Source organism: Protopterus annectens, chromosome 5.part0, assembly GCF_019279795.1.
Source record: "Protopterus annectens isolate FY-2018-M chromosome 5.part0, PAN1.0, whole genome shotgun sequence".
Lineage (NCBI taxonomy): Eukaryota > Metazoa > Chordata > Ceratodontiformes > Protopteridae > Protopterus > Protopterus annectens.
In genome coordinates this window covers 288,645,164-288,667,787 of record NC_056735.1, presented here as the reverse complement: position 1 = coordinate 288,667,787, position 22,624 = coordinate 288,645,164, and the positions used below count along the sequence as shown (strand labels likewise).

The following is a 22,624-nucleotide window of genomic DNA, read 5'->3' as shown; positions in this document are numbered from 1 at the left end:
TAGCAAAATAAATTTAAAATGGGTGGCGAAAGCCAAACACATTCTGGCTAGGCTTATAAATGCCCTAGGGCAGATAGCCTAGTATGAACCTATTAATACAGCATTGCGAGAGTATGAATTTGGATTTCTGTTTCTTACATCTCTTACACTGATAGAATAACAAAAGGCTGGTTTACAGTTAAAGGTTTGGAAAGTATGAAAGTAACTGATATTTAGTGTGGGGTCAGACACGAAGAGCTTGACAAGAGACTTGAATGAATGCTGAATATGTTAAAGTAGCACAATTTGAAGTAAAAACAGATGTGATGGAAAAAAAATAAGGAATGAGCCTGAAATGCATGGGTTATATTTTTATTCACTGAAGCCTGATAAGAGAAAAACTCAGAGAGGCTAATGCAAAAAGAGAGCTATGCAGATGGGTTATTGCACAGGTTTCTAAAAATTATGATTTACATTTACTATGTTTGCCTAATGTCTGTTTGCCTGAGAAAGTCATTTGAGCAATCTGCAACTTCAGAATGGCCTTGTAAACAGGAAAGTATTGAAATGCCTAAGAAACAGTTACATATGTCCCAGTATTAATAAACGTATTTATGCAAGTAAGCCAGCTGGGTTGAGAGCATATGCAGGTTGGAATGGTATAGGAGCTGTGGTCCTTTAGGGGAATACACTAATTGTGTTTGCATCAGGGGAATTTACAGATTCATAGCAAAATATGCACACACAAAAACGGACCAGTAGTGTATAGATGTGAGAATTCCATGACTGTATCTGTTAAAGAATTGCATGTAAAAATAGACCATGAATCCTTGCAAAGTGATTATCGAGAAAGTCTTTGTACATTTCATTTCTGATACTACAGAGAATCTTGCATAGTTCAAGCAAAAAGATGTAAAAATAATACGTAGGCCCTACATGAAATTGCATTGTAGCAGTTGTGTTGAATAGATCACATACAGCTGAATTATGAAGGATTGCTAGAATAAGTATTTAGATAGCATCCACAGTATCAGTGGCAGAATTAAAAAAAAATTGTAGAGATGTATTGACACTGACTTGGAAATGCATTTACTTCAGTGCAACAGTGTAAGCTGGTCAGAGCAAAAACATAAAGAAAAAAATCAAGTATGTTCTTTTTTCAAGGAAAAAGTTGTTTTCAGGATTATTGTCAAAACCGATAAAATATGATGAAATATATAGTTTGTAGTCGTCCAAAAAGGCAGGTGTATGAAAAGTAAAGTAAATCGCAAAGATAAATGACCAGTAATGTCCAGTTAAATAGAGGAAGAAATACTGAGTTGTGCCATCTGCAGTATATATCATTACAATCGAGAAGAAGGTATAATTGATATATTCCAGAGTTGTATTGGTAGTGGAGAGCAGAGTGGGCAGATGCCTGTTCCATTTCAAAGAAGCCATTTACCATCTATTTAGTTCTCCTTTTTATGTAGTAGGTGGACTTGTCCCTTTCAGACACAACATGAACTAAAACGAAATGTAAAGTCTAAATGTTGACATTTAAAGATGAGTACTTCAAAATGTTTGTAGATTTATGCTTAGGTACAGAAGTTAAAAGTAACAGTTTAGTAGTTTTACATTTCATGTCAGTTTAGTGAACATGAAATATGTCTGCTTTGGAAATTTAATGCACAAGGTTGATATTAGTAGAAGTAAAGGGCAAAAATGCAATAGGAAATTACAACCTAAAACTGGTCTCTAGTTGGTAACTTCAGAAAGAACCCTTGATGCTGCAAAGGCCAGTTTTTAATCTTGGACTTTAGAGCAGTGATGGCGTGTCAAAAACTCCTGACACAAAATAATTCAGCGCGCTTCACATGAGCAGCGAATGCAAAAGCAGTCTTTGGTAACTCTGGTGTTTATAATCGCTGGCGTGTCACCCAAAACGTCGTAGTGTGTCACATTTGACACGTGTCATAGGTTCACCATCACTGAGTGAAGTCCTTCAAATATTTATTTAAATTTTGTCTCAAAAAGGTTGCAGTGCCTTTCAAGTAGGCTATATGCAAGAGCTGAGATGCTGCTGCAATGGCATGTAGCTGGTTTGCCTTTTGCAAAGTAGTAATGTTCACCGTTTGGGGATACGTTTGACAGTCTACACATTTTTGGTATCAGTCTGGTGTAGCTGAGTGGACTAGAGTTGAGACATTTCTTGTGGTTCTTGAATTTGAAATGTGATTGGATGACAGTATAAGATTATATGCATCTACCAGTTTAAGTCTATGTCCTTTGGATGATGAAAGCAGATCAAACAGCCAAAAGTATTTACTGCTGTCATACCACTTTATAGATTCAAACCATCCTATACCTGACTGTGATGGAAAAGTTGGTCCAGACATGAGTATTATCTGCATATATAATGTAGTTGTTAATGTGTACAAATTTTAGTAATGCATGTAATTAGGGAAGAGAATTCTAGTACAAATTTTTAGGAATACTTTGTTGACTGTTCCTAATCTAGGAAGCTGATTCCCTTTTTCAGCATTAAATAAGTTTTTGTGTACACCATTATTCCAGAAGACATGAGTGTACATGTGAGTAGTGCATTAAAGTCAAAACAAACACTTATTTTATGTAGGCAGTGTTCAGTACAAAATTCTAGTGTGAATTTAGGCATTGCATCCACACCACTTTGTCCACAGTTTTAATGGGCTCCACATTTTTAGTGATTAGAGAACTATACAGTCAATCTCCTTAGAAGGAGCAGTAGTAAGAGCTGAGGATTGTAGTTTGTATTATAGGAAAACACCATTGAATGGGGCTTATTTTTGCTGCAGTGGTAACTTGTCAGTTGACAGAAGGCTGAAAAGCATATTCACATATATAACTAATCACCTGAAAATCAGTACAAAGTAAAAGAATCGTTGAAAAAGAAAAAAAAAAACACTGTAGACAAGTGCTGTTATGTAAGGAACTGTGGAAAGCTTTGCAGGCTGAAGTTGATTAGTCAGAGATTAAGATTTGGCGAATATGGAAACCTGTCGCCACAGTTTGGGAACAATGAGAGGGTCAGTTCTAGAAAGATAAGCAGCCACAAGTGTCATTAGAGATACCTTCACAGGAAAACGAACTGTGGAAGCAGTGATAAATTACTTGTAGAAAGAGTTGCCAGGTTGTTACTTCAAGGAAAGCTATATTACAACAAGAGTTCCCACAAAAGAAAAAAATACTGAAATGTCCCGTCAGATCTGAATTTGGATAACCATCTGTGTTATCATACAAATTGCACAGATGTGTGTGGAACGATCTCTTGATAAATGGACAGTTCAGGGGTTGATTAGGATGCTAAACAATGAAATGTTGCATTTATTAAATTGTTTATTAATATGAACCAATCTTTTTTGCGTAAAAAGCATACTTGGTGTGTAATATTTAAACTGATTTTTTACATGGCTACCCCCACAGTGTGTATGCAGATGGGTGGGGAAAAAGGGTTTAGCATATAGGGTGTACAGTTTTTAAATACATTGATGACTAAATTATAGAGGCTGCCATACTGCCCAGTATACATTCCTTCTACAAAAAGTCGGTCATGGAAGCTAAAGCCACTGCTTGTGTTACTGGAGTATTCTGACAAAAACACCCAGCTGTCACAGCACTGTCTCAAATAAAAAAGACAACTTGACAGCTGATGCAGGACTCTCCAGCGGTTGCTGAACTCCAGCAGATCAATGAGTTCAACTTTGTTCAGTAATTGCATGTACCCAAGCACTTCAGCACTTGGCTTTGTGTCAGTTTGGCTGATCAGTAGGCTTAACCCACAACTTTCAGCATGTAATGTTTTATGCGCTTTTCAGATTACAAACTTTTCAGTTCATTCTGATTGTAAAATGAAGGGATTTTTCCCCGTAGCATTGGAGAACCGTGAATAGTTTGACTTCCTTGTACTAGACAGATCTTTCTAAAAATTCACTGCTCTTGATGAGCACATCCTCTGTAGTCCTAGTACTACTGAACTCTGCAGAGGAGGTATTATAGGCTCACTTATTCTTTTTTTCTTTTCTTCCCCACAGGAAGAAGAAGTGGATGTGCAAAGGGTAAAGGAGGATCCATGCATATGTATGGTAGAAACTTCTATGGTGGGAACGGCATAGTGGGTGCTCAGGTAAGTTTTGCAAGTGCATTGCTACCGAAACAGATGTATATCTGATAAGGTTCCTTAATGGCAAATTCATGCTGAACATTGTTGGAATACTAATGATGCATATTAAGTATTTAAATGAGTTTAGTGACCTTGAAAGTAGGATACCTTCAAGGAAGATGGGTTCATCTTTTTCAAATGTTGCCACATAAATGTTAATACCAGGTATTTAATTTGCCAGATAATTTGAGAGAGTGAATTAAGTCTTGCAATAAGAAAATTTGCTCAAGGATGACACCTACTCATTTAGGTATGTGCTCAGAGAAATAAAGCCCTAACTGTGATTCTAATAACTCAAGTTCGGATTAGCAACCTGAACACTAGAGGAGCTGAAAGATGGAGGTAGTGTGATTGCTGCAGTGCCATTGTCTGTCAGAGCAGCTGCTTGGAATGCAACATTGATCTAAGTACATGCTTGGCTTTGCTATGCCACTGATGGTAGTCTGTAATGCTCATGCTTAGAGGCATGTATGTACTGGAGGAGTTATTGTAGTCACCTTCATTGATGCAAATGCACATCTTAACTGCCAAATTAGGAGGTTAAGTCTGAAGAGACAATACTTTAACTCTGCAGTATGAAAGTGGATCATTGTTGTCAGGTAGTTGTATGGCTTGGGGTCCAGATAATGAATTAGAAAGGTCTGTCCTTAAAACTGACAGCCCTAGCTTAGGGGGCTTAGGTAACCAAGCTGACCCTCTTCCCCAAGTAGAGTTATGGTAGATGCATGACAGTGCATAAGATGACCTTCATGCCTGCTTAGATGACTGCTGTCTATGGTCATTTTTTGCCTCCTGTAGTGGCAGCCCTCCCACCTAAACACAAATACTGGACAGGGTATAAATTAACTCAAGACCAGTAGGAGGTGGAGCTGATGGTTGGCATGGCATCAGAAAAAAAACACCACCATGTGTGTAATTAAGGTACTGATATTGAGTAGATGCATTTGTGTCATGGGGTGCAGGTAGTCTTGTTTGCAGCACTTTTGGTTGCAGGTTGTTCGACACTAAAGGGTACACACCTTTGAAGTGGTAAGCATTCCATTTTCTTGGAGGATGCAAAAGGCAAAACACAAAGGAAATGAGGGACAGACATATGATGCTATTGATTGTTTTGCTTTTCTTTTAGGTCCCTCTTGGAGCAGGTGTTGCATTGGCTTGTAAATATAATGGCACAGGCGGAATTTGTGTGGTATTATATGGTGATGGTGCTGCTAACCAGGTAAGTGTGAGGTAGAAGATGTGCTGCTAACCAGGTAAGTGTGAGGTAGATGATGTGCTACTTTGGTATGCTGATAGTTCAGGAGGAGGTGCGGTGCACTAGGAGTGATGTGAAATCATGCTTTCTAAAGACATTTGCCTCCTGAAATGATTTTAGTTTTCATTAAATGTTTTTGTTATTGTGAAACTCATTTTTGGGTCTGTGTTAGCTCTGTTTGCTCTTGTAGTTGTCAATGGTAAGATACCTCTCGGTAGTCTAGTTAATTACGAGAGTCCCATTTTTAGGTTAGACTAATGCTACCTTTGCCTTATACATTGTTAAATTTTGCATGTGCTGTAGTAAAATCTTAGTGAAACAGCAAATGTATAAAGGAAAGTATTTTTATTTCTTGTCTAAACTAAGCAAGTTCCTGACTTCTGATGATGTCAGTTAGTTCGACAAGTACATTCTTACATGGAAGGTATCAATCAAAGGACATCTTCTGCTTATACAGACTTGTTTCTATTAAAAGAACATAATTCAAATTATTCAGCATTTGTTTATGTGCTTGGGATATGCCTTTAATGGCCTATGTTGCTTAAAGATTAGAATGGGAATGCTTCTCTTAAGAGCTTTAGAGTACAATAATTTAGTAAAAATTATTTTGGGATGTTTTGAAAAGAGGATCGATTTTAAAAGGTTATGTGTAATCTCAAAGCTGGAGAGACTTGAGCTGCCTGAAGCTTGTAACCTTGTCATGTTATAAACGTTATTGAACAGGTAGAATTCACAGGTATTTCTGGCTTTTGAGCATAATGGTGTGGGAGTCATGTTAACCAAAATGAGAAAGAGTTGAGCTTTTAGATGAATTTCAAATCCTACTTGGTTTTGACTAGTGCTTTGGATAATTCGTATTTGGCTTCTTGAACTTTTGCAATGTTTAAAGGAGCTGTTTACTTTCTAGGGCCAGATCTTTGAGACGTATAACATGGCTGCCTTGTGGAAGCTGCCTTGTATCTTCATTTGTGAGAACAACCGGTACGGAATGGGCACATCTGTTGAGAGAGCTGCAGCAAGTACAGATTATTACAAGAGAGGAGAATTTATCCCTGGCCTTAGGGTAAGTGACTTTTTAATTATTGGCTTTGTCTTGGGTCAAGGCAATTTGGTGCCTATAACCTTTTTCCTTGTTTTTTTTTTTTTTTTTTTTTTTCTTTAGTTGGATGGTATGGATGTTCTTTGTGTCAGAGAGGCAACAAAATTTGCTGCAGAACATTGTAGATCAGGAAAGGTAAGTGGTCATCTTGATTATAAATACACTTCATGCCACTTGATATGGCCAAAGTATAGCTGCAGAGAGATAAAAATAGCTACAGTCAGCGTTACACAAGTAGAGGAGAAGCCACCAGCTGTCATAAAGCTGAGTAGTAATCCTGCACACATTTAGGCAGGTCAGAAAATAGACTATGTATTGCAGCCATAAAGTAGAGATCTAGGCAGTGAAGCAAACGTGTATCTGATGATGTCCTTTACATTCTTCCTCACTGATGGGTTTTGGATCTGACATCGGATCTGACTCTGCTACTTCTTCCAGATTTAGCTTCAGAGTCTCAAGCTCCTCACTCTTCCCATAATACATCACACCTTCTGTAACTCCTCAGATCTCGTTTGCTCTGCTTCGCATACAGACATGGTTCCAGAGTCTCAGTACTGCCAGTGATTAAAGACAAGTCTTTTCTTTCCAAAAAATTCTCAAGTTTCTTTTTTATTGTATGTAGTTGTTTTCTATTTTTTCCACCCCTTCCTATAGATCTCAAGAGGCTTTATGGATCATTAGTGTTCATCTGCTTTTCTTGCTGTTGGCACTTCTTTTCTTGTAAAAATAAAATATATATTTTTAGTATACTATGGCTTATTGTTTTTTGTTGTGGTTGTTGCTGCATTTCTTGTGTTTTTTCTTCATTTAGCTCCAATCTTAGCTGTAGCCAATAAACGTATGGGATTCCAACGATGCACTTCTTGTGGTTATAAAATCCCGAATTCAGATGCCCACAAGAATTGCATCTATTGCTTAGGACCAGGCATATCGATACCGATTGCATGGTGTGTGTGACCTTTAACCCTTGGGCCTTGGCCAATCACTGAAACAAATTTATTTTGAAAGGCCTTTTATCTGCATCTTCAGCCTCGGGGACTCAAACTCCCTTGAAGTATTCCAGCTCCAAGAGATGCCTATCTGCCTCTTCAAGGGATTCTTCAGAGCCAAGTCAGAAAAGATCCAGGCTGTCAGATCCGACTACTCCAGATCCTAGTGTGACCAGAAAAGTGTTGAATCCTAAAGAATCTTTAGATCCGTCAGCTGTGGATCCTAGTGGCAAAACTTCTTTAGACCTTATTACTTCGACTTCAAGCAGATCCAAGGCTATCTAGGATCCTAGGGCTTCAGATCAGGAACCAGTCCTTGTTTCCGGTTCTCCTATCCCAGGGACAGCTTCTTCAGGTCTTAAATTCTCTAATCCTATTATACGGACTCATCTACCAACTTTCCAAGTAGAACCTTGTCTCATCAGCCCTTCCAGTTAGTCTTTCAGATGCCAACTAAATCCAGGCATGCTTATTCTGCATTCTCTTCCAAGTCTTCCCGAAGTCCACCTGAGGCCGTTATGGACAGAATAATGTGGAAATACCTCAGGGCACAGATCCAGATGGGGGTCCTGCCATCTCTGTCCCATCTAGGATCCGTGAGTGCTCCATCTCCTACTTTGCTGACTCCTTTTCTGAACTGTCCCTCAGTTTCTGAAACCCAAGACCCTGGTTTCCTGAGAGTGTCAAGGTGGGATCCAAGGAAGCTCCCTTCATGTACTCCGACCATGTCCCTGACCAGCTCTGCTCCCTTCTTTTCAGACCAGAGGGGGGTCCCAGATCTGAGACGTCTGAGCCGGCTCTGGAGGGTTGCCTTTGGCTCTGACTTTGTCAGATTCTTTGCTTCCCTTCAGAGCTTCGGCCCTCAACAGCTCGGTTGTGGTTCTTTTGGGAGGCCCTGGATCCTCTGATCCATCAGCCTTCTGGGTTGCAGAAAGGACTTTCTCCAGGATTAGATAAGTGTCTTCTCAGCCCTAGGGTCTGCCCCACTCTTCATCACATCAGAGCACTGACCCCATCATCCCTGCCATAGGTCAGCCTGCCCTAAGAAACTATCAGACCACTTCCCCCGGGAGTCCCCCCCCCCCCTTATTCCAATACCTCTCCAGAGCACACCATGGAGGAGGTCCCGCAGAAGTATAAAAGGAGGTACATAGACTCCTCTATGAAGTCTCTCACAGAGGACACTGACTTTGAGGGAGAAGGATCCCCATCACCACCTGAAGACATCCTGGAACTCCTTGGGCAGAAAGGTGGCTGGTTCTTCCATCCTCCTCCTTTTGAGGAATCCGTGTTCCTGGAGGCGTTTGGGGGGGGGGGCATTTATGTTCTGGGTGTCTCCCCCAGCGGGTGCCCTGATTGTCTCCTGCCAGGCCTGGAAGGAACAGACATGCTCGAGCCTATACCCAAGCACCCCAATAAGATTATCAGCCCACCTTCTGATCATCCACATTGGAGCAAAGGTATTCCGGTAGATGATGATGTTGCAGCAGCCACGAAGTAAGAGCTAGCTGAACAAAGCTCTACTGTCCATCCTCCAAGCAAGCAAGTCTTGAGCAATGGACAGACATGGAAAGCGCATTTATGTCTCGGCTACTTTTGGCTCTGAGCTCATTAAACTGTCTCACTTCACCTGTTTACAGAGAGATCTGGTCAAGGAGCTAACTGACTCTCTTGCAGAAACCATGTCTGTGGAGGACTTGAAGAATTCTCCCCAAATGGCAACTGTTTCCCCCCTCGCAAATTTCTCGATGAGGTTGAATTCGCACACGGAGGGCACCTCACAGACAGCCAGCACAGGCATAGTCAGTAGGCTACAGGCCAGGATGTGGCTTTGTGACTTCGAGGAGCCCTTCAAGGCATCCTTTATTAATGTCCCCTTTGACAGTTCCTCTTTGTTTGGACCCTCAGTGAAAGGCATGCTAACCTGCAGTGAGCAAATAGGAAAGATATTGGCTGCCGTGGGGATCAAGTTTTCTACTCCTCAAAGGACCTCATGGAATCCGCGAAGAGGGAAGAAAACTTAGTTCAGAAATCCTCAAGGATCTTTCCAGAATCTGAACAGAGACAACTCCTCCAGAGCAGAGGAAGAGGAGATTTTAACAGTGGCCTCCATCCTAGAAGTAGAAGTGGTCCACAAAATCAGGGTTTCATGGAGCCTTTTCCTGACCGACCCTATCAGCGCTGCCCAATTGTTCTACTTTGGAGGGAGTTGGAGGGGTTGAAGAAACATAACTATCAACTCCTGGGTGCTAAACATTATATCCAGAGGCTATTGCATTCCGTTTTCCCTTTGTTCTCCAGGTCCCAGGAGGAAACTCCTCAATGTACCACCCAGTCAGGGAGTACGCTATTCAAGAAGTCCAAAAACTTCTAAGGAAGAGTCATTCAAGAGGCCCAGAACAAAGAGATTCAGAACTTATTCTCACTTTTAGTGCCAAAGAAAACAGGGGACCTGAGATTTATTGTAGACCTCAGCAATCTGAATCAGTTCATCAAGAAGTCAAAGATCTGAATGGTTATGGTCCAGTCCATTCTGCCATTTCTGCACCAGAATGATTGGGTGTGCTCAGTGGATCTTCAGGACGAGTACTATCACATCAAAATAGACGCTCCAGAAGACACTTGCGCTTTCAGCTGGGAGCCAATCACTACATTTCAGAGCACTGCCCTTTGGACTCACCACAAGAGTCCCAGGTGTTTACCAGATGTTTGGCAGTGGTAGTGACTTACCTGAGACTAAAAAGATTCCAGTTGTTTCTCTATCTAGATGATTGGCTCTTTATTGCACCAACAAGGCACTGACTACTTTAGTCCAGAAACTGTCTAGTAATATCTTCAAACATCTGGGCAACACAATAAATCTGGAAAAATCAAACTTGATTCCTGTACAGAACCTAGAATTCATAGGGACACAGTGAACACAGTTATACAAGTGGCGTCCTTACTGAGGCTTCATATAATGTCTCTAAGAAAACAGATTCAGGACTTACTGGATATGACTTCTCCACAAGCAAAAGTAATACTTTGAGCTATGGGTTCAGTGACAGCTGCAATCATTCTTCTCCCATTAACTAGGTTCTTTATGAGAATACTTCAATGGACAATAGCTGTTCAGTGGTCCATTCTGTACCAAATCTTGTCAGTTCCCATAAAACTGTCTTCAATATGCAGGAGTCATCTGCAGTGGGTGGATGCAATCAGTCGACCTTTTCCTAAGCAGACCCTTTTCTCTCCCCACCCCGATAGTCACAATGACCACGGATGCTTACAATTTGGGGGGGGGCATTACTGAGGAAAGATGGTCCAAGGCATGTGGTCATCCATTAAGACCAATCTGCATATCAGTGTCCTACAGATGAGAGCAGTCCTAACATTGCAAGCCTGTCAGGACATTCTCCCTCTTGAGACCTTTGCAGTTCATACAGACATGTCAGTAGTCTGGTATATCAACAAACAAGGAGGAACCTGTTAGTACCCATTGTGCAGGGAGGCCTTGAGAGTTTGGGAATGGGCGATATCTTCAGACCGCTTTCTAGCTGCAATGCACATTCCAGGAAAAAACATCCTAACAGAGACAGACTCAGCAGATCTATTCTGACTTCTCACGAGTGGTCCCTCAATCAGTAGCAAACAAGATATATGGCTGTTGGAGCCACCCTTGTTGTGACCTCTTTGCATCTCCCCAGAACTTCAAGTGCAGCAAATATTTTGCTCTGATCCCCCTGAAGGGGGAGTCACCAAGGGATGCTGTGGTCCACGCTTGGCCCCCTGGGTCTCCTTTATGCTTACTCTCCTCTTCCTCTAATCCCAATATTCCTACAGAAAGCCAACAGGTCGAAGAGCTCAGTAATCCTCATTGCCCCTTTCTGGCCTCGTCTGGTATGGTTCCCCATTCTTTTGTCTCATCTGAAGTATCCGCCTTGGATACTAGATCCCAGACAGGATCTCATATCTCATCCATCAGACATCCAAACCCCCAATCTCCACACCCTAAGGTTGACAGCATGGTTTGTCCGCTTCCAGTAATTATAAGAAAGTCCAGGCTCGTCCCTTCAGTCCATGATGTAATCCTGGCCTCTTGGACGACTTCAACTAGAAAAGGTCTACAACAGTAAGTGGAGTAGATTTTCTGTTTGGGCTTCTAAAGAGAATATCAACCCTTTTTCAGTTCCCACTTCAGCTATTCTCCTGTTCCTTGGTAATCTTTCTTTTCAAGAAGGAGCCAGTTTCTCTACCATTAAACTTCAGTTGGCTGCTATATCAAATGTTCATGCTGGGAAGGGATCTTCCTCTCTCTCCTCTTCCAGGTTATGCAAGGCTTTCTTGAAGGGTGTTTCCTTTGCCCCCCAATTAAAGACCCCTCTCCTCCTCTGGGTCTTGCGTTATTGCTGCAAGGACTTGCAACTATCCACTGGTTCAAAGCTTTTCTGGGTGACATGAAACTTCTCTCCTGGAAAACAATTTTTCTAGTAGTGCTTACTTCTGCTAAGAGAGTATCTAAGCTTCAAGCCTTGTCACTGAAACCTGCTTACATCATTTTTCATAAAGACAGGATATCATTAAGGGCAAACTCTTCCTTTCTGCCTAAGGTAGCTACAGAATCCAACATTAACCAGCCACTTCAGTTGCCATTTATTTCCCAAATTTTTGTAACGTAGGAGAATATATTTTGCACCTTCTAGATGTTCACAGGCAATTAAGTTTTTATCTCCACAGGACAAAAAAAAAGTGTAGGACATCTGATCAGCTATTTGTGTCTTTCTCAACAAACTGTGCAGGTCGTGCATTTTCTAAGCTAACCTTAGCCAAATGGATTACAGATTACTTTTTTTGTGAATAAATGGAGTATTATTACCTCATCTACCCAAGGATCATTCCACCAGAGCTATCGCTACATCATCTGCCTTCTCTTCCGGGACCTCATTTGATAATTTGTGCTGCAGCTTACTGGTGTAAGACTCTCTTACCTTTGTCTCCCATTATAAATTGGATGTTATTACTAGGAGCAGGGCATCCTTTGTCTCAACCCTGCTCTGGCACATCCTTCCTTGTGGGCTACCCAGGAGTTATGTAGCTGGGGACTCTGACCCATCAGTGAGAGAGTGAAAAGGACATCATCAGATTTAAAAGTTCTGTACTTACCACAATGTCCATTTTCATTCTTATGTCTCTCGCTGCCATCCCCTGCCCTTTTGCCTTTGAGAAGCTTGTGGAGGAAATTCAGAACCCTTAGACTCTGAGTTTGAGCCTCAATTCTATTTTCTGTACTATTGCTGTAAACTGTTGAACTATAGGGCAGAAAACTCGATCTGGGGAGTTAGAGAAGGTGTGATGTATTATGAGAAGAGGGAAGAGCTTGAGACTTCCAGACTAAGTCTGGAAGAATTGGCCGAGTCCGATCCAAGACCCATTAGTGAGGAAGAATGAAAATGGACAACACAGATACTGAGTTGTGGTAAGTACATAACTTTTACATTTTCTTTTATGGCAAACTACATTGAACAGGTCCTAATCCTGTCCAGTCTCAAAATATCAGAGTAGGTAGGGGGAAAATTGTTGACTTTATGAACTTGATGGTTAAAGATGGACCCCAGGGGCAGCTGATGGTCAAGGTGTCAGAGAAAAAAAAACATAGAATAAAAAATGTTTGTACAGTAATTGTTAGCATTATATTTGCTGCTATATATGGTGAAAGAGATTGTGGTGTAGGAATGGCAGAATAAGCCTAAATGTCCATTTAATTTTGGGCTAGATTGATTGCCTGGTTTCAGCACTGCACAGCTGCATAACAGTGAAATGAGAAGTACCAAATTTTGCAAGTTCCATCTTGTGCCTAAAAGAAGCCTTTGTTTCTACAAGATATGTATTTGCATAGTCTGAGTATAATGCATGAATTATATTTTGCATGACCATATACAAGTGGGCTACACTGCCACTAAATCTTGAAGGGTTTAGGTGATTAGATAGGATGTAGTGTGATAATTTTACAGGCTTCAAAATTTGTTAGGCACAGTTGACAAGAGTAATCTGTTTGCTGTATAGTGGATTTAATAAGCGCTCTGATTACTTTAAATAATGGTGTAAAGCCTGGGAGTGCTTGGGTCTTCATTTTGGCATTCAGGAAGTGTCTCCCATGCAGTGTACATATTCTTCCTGTTGTCTTCTTGCACTTTATAAAACAAATGTCCTTATTGAAATGACAATGTTAATGCCAACAACAGATCAAGTAAAAACAAAGACAATCTTCTCGACCATAGTTCATTAAGTGTTTTGTATGTATTTATTTATTTTTATTTTATTTGACATTTGTTTACCAGGAAAGTCCAACTTGGACCGAAAGCCAATTTTCAGCGGAGGCCCGGGAAGAAGCACTCCAAAATTTGCAACATGTGAGGAAACTGGAGTACCCAGAGAAAACCCACACGAACGCAGGGAGGACATGCAGACTCTGCACAGAAGGCACTCCAGCCGAAAATCAAACCAGAGAACCTTTTGCTGTGAGGCGACAGTGCTGTCGCTGCACCACTGTGCCCACCCATACATGTAGCCGTGCAATACCTGACAAACTGACTGTAACAAGATTAAAGTTCCAAAGTTGTATCTCTAGATATTTAACAAGTCCTGGTACACTACATTTCTAAAACTCTACAAGATCTTTCTTTACCCTGCACTCTATACTGTTCCCTACAGATTATGAAAAGCACATATAAAAATAGGCATATTCTTTCCAAGCAGACTGATATAAAGCCATATGAAAATAAGACACAACTCTAATAGTCTAGTCCTCTTAAAACTTTCCACATCTTAAAGTAAATGACTAGGAATCCACCACCATTCTCATCCATTGCCAAATTTTCCTAGACAACTTACAGCTTACATTTTGGTAGATTGATATTCCTAAAGAATGGCTAATGGGGGTGGCAAAATTGTCTTTAATGGCCACTGTACTGCCCCATCACGTTACTCCACATGGATCATACCCATTCACAGTCTCAGACCATATGAAAGTAGTATAGCAACAAACGGAAGTCTAACCACGATCACAGAATGAAAATTCAAATAATTCACTTACAAAGTCTCCGTAGTAAAAGTAAAAAAGAAGATTTATTCCATGGACAAACAAATGAGCGCTTTCGCGTAGTGTAACCTATGCTTCTTCAGATATAAAAAACATACAAAACTCTCCCTTTTTTATACTAAATGTGGCGGGAAGAGTAACTTTAATTGACAATCAATTATCTAATCAACTGATTTATCAAACTGTGAAAACTCACTAGTAGTTGAAATAGCTGGATCATCAGTATCCTGAGTAAGAAAACGCGCATTTAATATAAACATAAATAAACACAGTCATTACCTTAAAACATTGTTCTTAATCATAACTAATCAATCTATTTAGGCAATGTTTTTTAAAATATACATAGCACTGCAAACCACTTAGTTTTATCCTAAGAGTTGATGTATTAATATTAAAAACTCATGCGTAATAGCTGTCAAGTGCATGAATGCAACGTAAACACACTGAAACAGACAACCAGTAGTGAAGTGTTATCGTGCAGTGTAAGGTAGTTGTCGAATGCATAAAATGCATTACAAACAGATTAAAACTAAACGACTTTTAGTATAGCGTTATTGTACAATAAATTACACTTATTAGACGTATCCCTCTTTTTCATTGGGCAATGTACACTAGCTTAAATGAAGTACAGTGTAAACAAACTGAGCCTAACAGCCAGTAGCGGAACTTAATCCTGCAGTGAATGGTGATCGTCTGATGCATAAAACGCATTGTGGACAGATTATAGCTAACAGTTTTTGGTATAGCATTATACTATAGTATAATGTATATTATACAACAAAGATCAATTATTAAACACATCTCTCTTTTTCTTTCTCATAAGGCAATATATACTAGCCTGGATAAAATGAGAAATATGTATGTGTTGTTTTTAACAGTTTCATGACTGTTGATTTTAATCTCGTTGCCCAAGTGAGGTTCTAGTGTATAAATATGGATGTATGTGGCGTGCGAGATGTTACGTATCGATATATGCGCAACATATTGGTTGGTTGCTTAGAAGTTTAGCTGTTGTACTATGTCAACTAATGTGGACGTATAAACTACTGTTAGCCTCTGCAAAACATATATTCATCCACATGCACAAACAAATGCCCATATGTATCGATATTATAAGAAATCTATGACTTCATTAAAATTCTATAGCTTCATTAAGGTGCTGTATATAGGGTGCCTAGAAGCGCAGCCATATAAACCTAGAAAACGCACTTTAAAAAACTGTAACAGTATTTTTTAAAAATAAATGAACAACAAAATTGCAGGCTTTATCTAGCAACATCTTTAGGACATAGAACATTATGATAAGTGTCCTAAATAACAAGATGCAATGAGGCCAAGTATGATACATCAATGTGAACCATATGTATGGAGATCATAAACCTAGATCATAGCTAATATTTACAAATACACATTCCTACTAAAGAACCTAATGTGTGTGTATAAACATGAAAATTCCAATACATAGACCCCTAAGAACATAGGAGTTGTATGGAAATCCTACTTATTGTTTTAAAAATCATGAAACTATAACAATATAGAAATTAACAAAATATCAATAAAATAATGAAAAACTTAATATAATGTAAAACTCTTGATTATCAAAGGTTATAACCATTGTATATATGCTATTGACTTATAGAAACTTACATTAAATATATTCCAGTTGCATGATGGAAATGTGTTCAGGTAATGCATTATGCTGACAAAATTTTACGTCAAAGATGTATATGACACTCTGATGTATTTCCCTGAAACACACGGAGAGATGGATATATTCTTATCTGTGTATATAGTTAGGTGCATTAAAGTATGGGCTTGATGGAAATGGAGTTGTTCAAACCTGGATGTAGATGTGCCCCTAGTTTCAATATCCAATTTAATTCTGCCTTAGCCAGCCTGTTCACTTCATCACCACCTCTTAGATTTGAAGCTACTACTTCAAACACTCGAAACTGAAAAGAAGGGTGTGTAGGATGCTCTATCATATGTTTGGCCAGGGCATTGTTCTCATTGCCCTTCCTGATGTCATACAGCTGATTGTAAATCCTGTCACTAAGTTTTCTTTTTGTTAAGCCTACATAGAATGCTTCACAACCTAAGCAATGAGCAAGGTATATTACGTTCATAGTGTCACAAGTAGCAATAAATCTAGGAAAGAACCTATAATTCATATGTGGATGAGAATATTCCTGAGTGGAGGTGATATAACTACATCTGTTGCAGTTATTACATGGATAAGTTCCTAGATTTGTCCTATTGGGAGCAGTAATAGTTGTACCAAATAATTGATCTTTACATAGAATCCTTTTTAGATTACTACAGTTTCTATATAGAAACCTGGGTCTTTCCCCTACTAGTTTTCTAGTTGCATCATCCATGGTTAGGACATTCCAGTTACGTGAAACCACCCCTTGAATGCTCTTAACATCACTCGTGTATTTAATTACATATCTGAGCGATTCGCCTGGAAAATGTGTGTTAAAATGTGTTCTACATTTATAATTATAGTTAATATTGGGAGTGGCAGGTATCCCAGGATCCAACACCATGGATCTGATGTCTTTCACCATGTTCAAATTATAGCCTCTGTCTTTAAATAAAGATTCCATCAGATCAGCATCTGTTAATACTAGATGCTGTTCTTTGCAGAGTCTCTTTATTCTCATAAATTGACTTTTGATAATACCAGAGAATATGAAAGTAGTTAGTATTAGAAACTTGATATTTCCAAAAATTAACCAATCCCCTACCCAGTTTTGTTTTGAACAATGAAAGAATGTCATGTATGAAGATATTTAAAAAGATAAATTTCACTGTAGGAGTAGTGTATCCCTGCCAAAAGAGCCTCCTTATGTAAGACCATTCTGCTTGCGTTAACTCAGTGCGTGAACTCCAGCCATTAAACTAACAGTTGCCTCCTTGATACTTGCACAAAATTATTAAAATATCTGTATGAAGAATTTAATCTTGCCTGAAAGATACAGACTGGACACTGGCTGTCAGAAACCTGAGTTGCCTTCTCCAACCATAAAGCTACTTCTGACCGGCAGGTTTGCACCTTAACAATTGTGGATCTCATTTGGAACACTTGCCATCACCTTATTTCCAGTTAGGCCCTCCACAACCCTCATGATTGATTAAATAACACAGAAGAAGCTTTATTATTACCCTGCACATCCCTGATAAACCATGCCCCTTATAATCCAAGCCTGCCAATTCAGTCATTTAGCTTTTGCCTGGAACATTCTATGGGTCCACAAATATGATGTAGCTAATAATGATTGGTTCCCTTGTGGGAACAGACAGTACAAACTGTTGTTAAAGCCAATCCTCAAGACCACCGGGATCCTGTACTTCTGTGGATGGTTTCCTCCACACTTGATAAACCTGGCAGGCCTTATGTTAAGAAATTTTACCTGGAACCACAAGGGGTGTCTCTCATGGGATTGAGTGATTTATAAGTGTTGTCATCCCACTGCTGCTTTTACCACAAGTTTGCAAGTTAGGGAGCCCCCATCCCCTCCCGGGGGGGGGTAAAACCCAGGGTTCCCTTCTTAATTCTCAATTTTTTCTGCCATTCCTTCACATGAGATAAAACCAAATGCTGCAAATACCCAAGTATTAAAGGAATCTTTGGCAACAGGAGAGTTGTAACAGCTTGGATGCTGCTCAGAAATGGAAGATAAAGCCTTCCCTGTTCCCTAATCTTGTTATCCAAAAGCTGTGCTGTCTGCTTCACATTCAGTGGAACCATCCTGGATCAATTCACTGTCATACTTATACCCAAGTACCTTTTGAAACTACTCTACAGGGTAGATTGGCTCAGGCAGAGTTAATTGGAAGAATTACTTCCATTAAAGTAAAGGTATGTGACTTTTTAAAGTCTACCTTCAATCCCTTAGCAAATTTTGCCAAAACTTTCTATCAGTCTTGCTATACTGTTTGGGGGATCTTGACAAACACTCCTTGCAGTCATTTGCAGATCAAACCCTTACAATCAAGTTTTTCCTTTTCACAAAAAACATCTTTCATGTCTCCCCTTCAGAAATTCATCAAATGCAGACATGGCAAGAACAAATAAGGGGCTTCCCTGTTGTGTTTCCCTTGTCAATGTAATAGCAGCTGGTAAGACCCCGTTTGTGAAAACCCATACTGTAGACTCATAAAAGATCTCATCTTATAATAAATAAAAAGAGGCAACCTAAGCATTCTAGCAGGGCTCTTATGAACTTCCTTTCAATATTGTCAAAAATCTTTTTTGAAAATCTACCAGGAAATCACACGTATGAGTGTTACAATGCTGTTCCTGTATTTCAGGATTTGACCATAAGCAAACTACATCAGGATCTTCCTCCCTGCCAGGCTCAAAATCCTGGTGGTTCTTCAGAATATATCAAGGCAAAATCCTACTTAACTGGTTGGCCAAAATGTTAGCAAATGTCTTAAACCTCCAGTTGCAATAATGAAACTGGCTGATAGTTTGCCGTCTCATATAAATCCTTCCCTGGTTTAGGAAGAATAACCTTGGCTGCGTTTGAGCTCTCTGGGAAGCCAACCTTAGATTCAACCAAGTCATAAAAACATTTTAAAGGATGCAACAAACTTCTTCTAACTGTTCCTGTTAGGGGTTGCCACAGCGGATCTGTTTCCATTTCTTCCTGTCATCTGGATCTAGCTCTGTCACACCAACCATCAGCATACCCTCTCACCACATCCATAAACCTTAACTTAGACCTTCCTCTATTCCTCCTCCCTGGCAGCTCCATCCTTTTCCCAGTATACCCAACATCCCTCCTAAGCACATGTCCAAACCAATGCAATCTCGCCTCTCTGGCTCTGTCTCCAAACTGTCCAACCTGAGATGACCCTCTAATATACTGATTCCTAATCCTGTCCATCCTCATCACACCCAGTGCAAATCTTCATCTTTAACTCTGCCACCTCCAGCTCTGACTCTTGTCTTTCTTCAGTGCCACCGTCTCCAACCCATATAACCTAGCTGGTCTCACTAACCTCTTGTTAGACCCTCCCTTTCACCAGTCTGTCATAAATCACTCCTGATACTCTTCTCCATCCACTCCACCCTGCCTCTACTCTCATCTTCACCTCTCTTCTACACTCACCATTACTCTGAACTGTTGATCCCAAGTATTTAAACAAATCCACCTTCACCAATTCTTCCTGCATCCTCGCCATTTCTCCATCCTCCCTCTCATTCACACACACGCATTCTGTTTTAGTCCTGCTGACCTTCATTCCTCTCCTCTGTAGAGCATATCTCCACCTTTCCAGGGTCTCCTTAACCTGTTCTCTACTCACTACAGATCACAATGTCCTATGACATCATAGTCCATGGGGACTCCTGTCTGATCACGTCTGTCAACCTGTCCATCACCATTGCAAATAAAGGGCTGAAAGCTGATCCTTGATATAATACCACCTCCACCTTAACGGCATCTTTCACTCCTACCACAGGCCGCACCACTGTCACACTGCCATTGTACATATCCTGTACCACTCTTAACATACTTCTCTGCTACTCCAGGCTTCCTCATACAGTGCCACAGCTCCTCTCTAGGCACCCTGTCATATGCTTTCTCAAGTCCATAAAGACACAATGCAACTCCTCCTGACCTTCTCTATACTTCTCCATCAACACTGTCAGAGCAAACATCACATCTGTAGTGCTCTTTCCCAGCATGAAACCATACTGCTGCTCACTAATAATCACCTCTCTTCTTAACCTAGCTTTCAATATCCTTTCCCATAACTTCATGGGTGCAACAAACTGTCCACTTGAAAATCAAAAGGCCATCCAACCCTGGAGATTTCCCTGCTGCAAATTCCTTAATGGCTGTTAGTGTGCGACTCAGGGTGCTGCTAGCTAGCAGTCTCTCTCTCTCAGGTTGCAAAATCTTTTCTGAGGTCCACTGCCTGTATTGGGATTTGGAATTGTCAGAATGCATCCAGCTTAGCAAGACAAATCAAATTCCAGACTCGCTTGAACACCCCACCCATTTCCTAACAAGGGTGTGATAAATATCTTTCTCCCCATCAGCCTGCCAAAATTTCACTATCCATCCTTAAATATTGTCACACTTCTGTTTGCCGTTTAACCATGACGGGTCAAAGCTCAAACACTATAGCTGACTGGTGCTACCTTCCAATGCCAATTCCACAGAAACAAATATCAGTATAAGTAGCAGAGTACAGTGTGCCTCTATTAGGCTTCAAACTAACCCCTGGTATACCAGAATAATGTTGATTCTACTGGCTCCACCCTTTTTGAAGAGTAAAAGTTGTAGACAGAACTTTGTGGATGTCATGCCCTCCCGGCATCAATTAACTCAAGCACTTTCATGGCCTCTAACAGGGTGCAAGTCTCTCTTTTTTATTGGTAAGTTGTCTATAAGACATTTATGGTTTCCTGTCTAGAATAGGATCCAAGAATATGAAATCCCCTCCAGTAGTTCTGTGCTTTGTAACCTCATAGCTGTTCCCACAACTCTGGCCATGTGTTATTAGGGTTGTCATTTGGCCTATAACTGACCAGGACTAGCTTCACATGATTATAATAGTCTGACAAAAAAACATCTACCTGTATAATCAGTCTTGCTTTCTGTAATCTTTTACTGAATTGATTTGTGAGTGCAAATTGCTTCTTTTTTTTGCTGTATGTACACAGCTGCAGAACACCTGTTCTTTGCACCATTTCCTCTAACCCCTCATTGGGATTTTCAGCATTTTCTTTTAGGAATGCAATTTTTTTTCCTTCCTTCTGCAGCCAGGATATTAGCTTGAGTGCCCATGACAAATGGTCCTGTATAGGGTTTTAACATGTCATTCCCCCCAACACACACATACACGCACGCTCATGCACACATATGCGTATACACAAACACACATGCGTACACACACATGAGTACACACACACATGCATGCGTACACACACATGTACACACATGCATGCATACAAACACGTGTGCATAAATACGCATGCGTACACACACACACGCATGCATACACGCACACACGCATGCGTACACACACACACACACACACACACACACACACACACACTCTTCTAACATATCCCATTCCAATCTCAATAGTTGGCAATGGAAACAGTAGATCTGAAGTTGTTTTCATTTGGTCTTCAACCTGTGGGAGCTTGAGTGCCCATGACAAATGGTCCTGTATAGGGTTTTAACACACATACATACACGCACGCTCACGCACACATATGCGTACACACATGCATGCGTACACACACATGTACACACATGCATGCATACAAACACGTGTGCATAAATACGCATGCGTACACACACACGCATGCGTACGCACACACACACACGCGTACACACACACACACGCATGCGTACACACACACACACACACACACACACACACACACACACACTCTTCTAACATATCCCATTCCAATCTCAATAGTTGGCAATGGAAACAGTAGATCTGAAGTTGTTTTCATTTGGTCTTCAACCTGTGGGACACTGATCCGGGATGGATCCGACTCTGCTACATTTTTCCAGCATTGGATCCAAGCTCCTCCCCTACCTATAATGCCCCTGTCTCCTTCCGCTCTTCGGATCTCGTTTGCAGTGTATAATGCTAGCATTGTGGTCCATGCTCCAGGCTGTTTTTAATAAGTGAATTTGTTCTTTAACTCTATTTTTCAATCTCCCCTTTCACTTTTCCGTACCACTTGTGCTCTGGCATTGGTCTTTAGTTGACAAAAAAAAAAAAAAAACTTAGTCCCGTTTTCCCTCCCTCTCTCCATTAGTTTGTGTGTGTGTGTTCTCTCTTCATTTTCTATAGCTGATGCACCCAAACCAGGGTTTGGAAAGTGTGCAGAGTGTGGCCATAAGCTTTCCCCCCACAGATGGCCACACTCTCTGCGTAGTTTGCTTAGGGTTCCAGCACTTTCATTCTTCCTGTTCGATTTGCGTAGGATTCAGTCCTAGCGCATTGATCAACAGGAGGAATAAAGCTGATCCTTAAGGGCCTTCTCCCTCCTACTGCG

At 40.5% G+C, this 22,624-nt stretch overlaps 1 protein-coding gene across 1 annotated transcript in view; it reads left to right on the top strand.

Annotated features, from left to right (window-relative positions):
* LOC122802590 (pyruvate dehydrogenase E1 component subunit alpha, mitochondrial-like) overlaps positions 1-22,624 on the top strand; it is a 141,201-nt gene that overhangs the window by 52,857 nt on the left and 65,720 nt on the right. The window contains exons 5-8 of the mRNA XM_044072273.1: positions 4,032-4,123; positions 5,286-5,378; positions 6,322-6,477; positions 6,577-6,648. Of these exons, the coding sequence (XP_043928208.1) occupies positions 4,032-4,123; positions 5,286-5,378; positions 6,322-6,477; positions 6,577-6,648 (413 nt within the window). The remainder of the gene's footprint in view (positions 1-4,031; positions 4,124-5,285; positions 5,379-6,321; positions 6,478-6,576; positions 6,649-22,624) is intronic.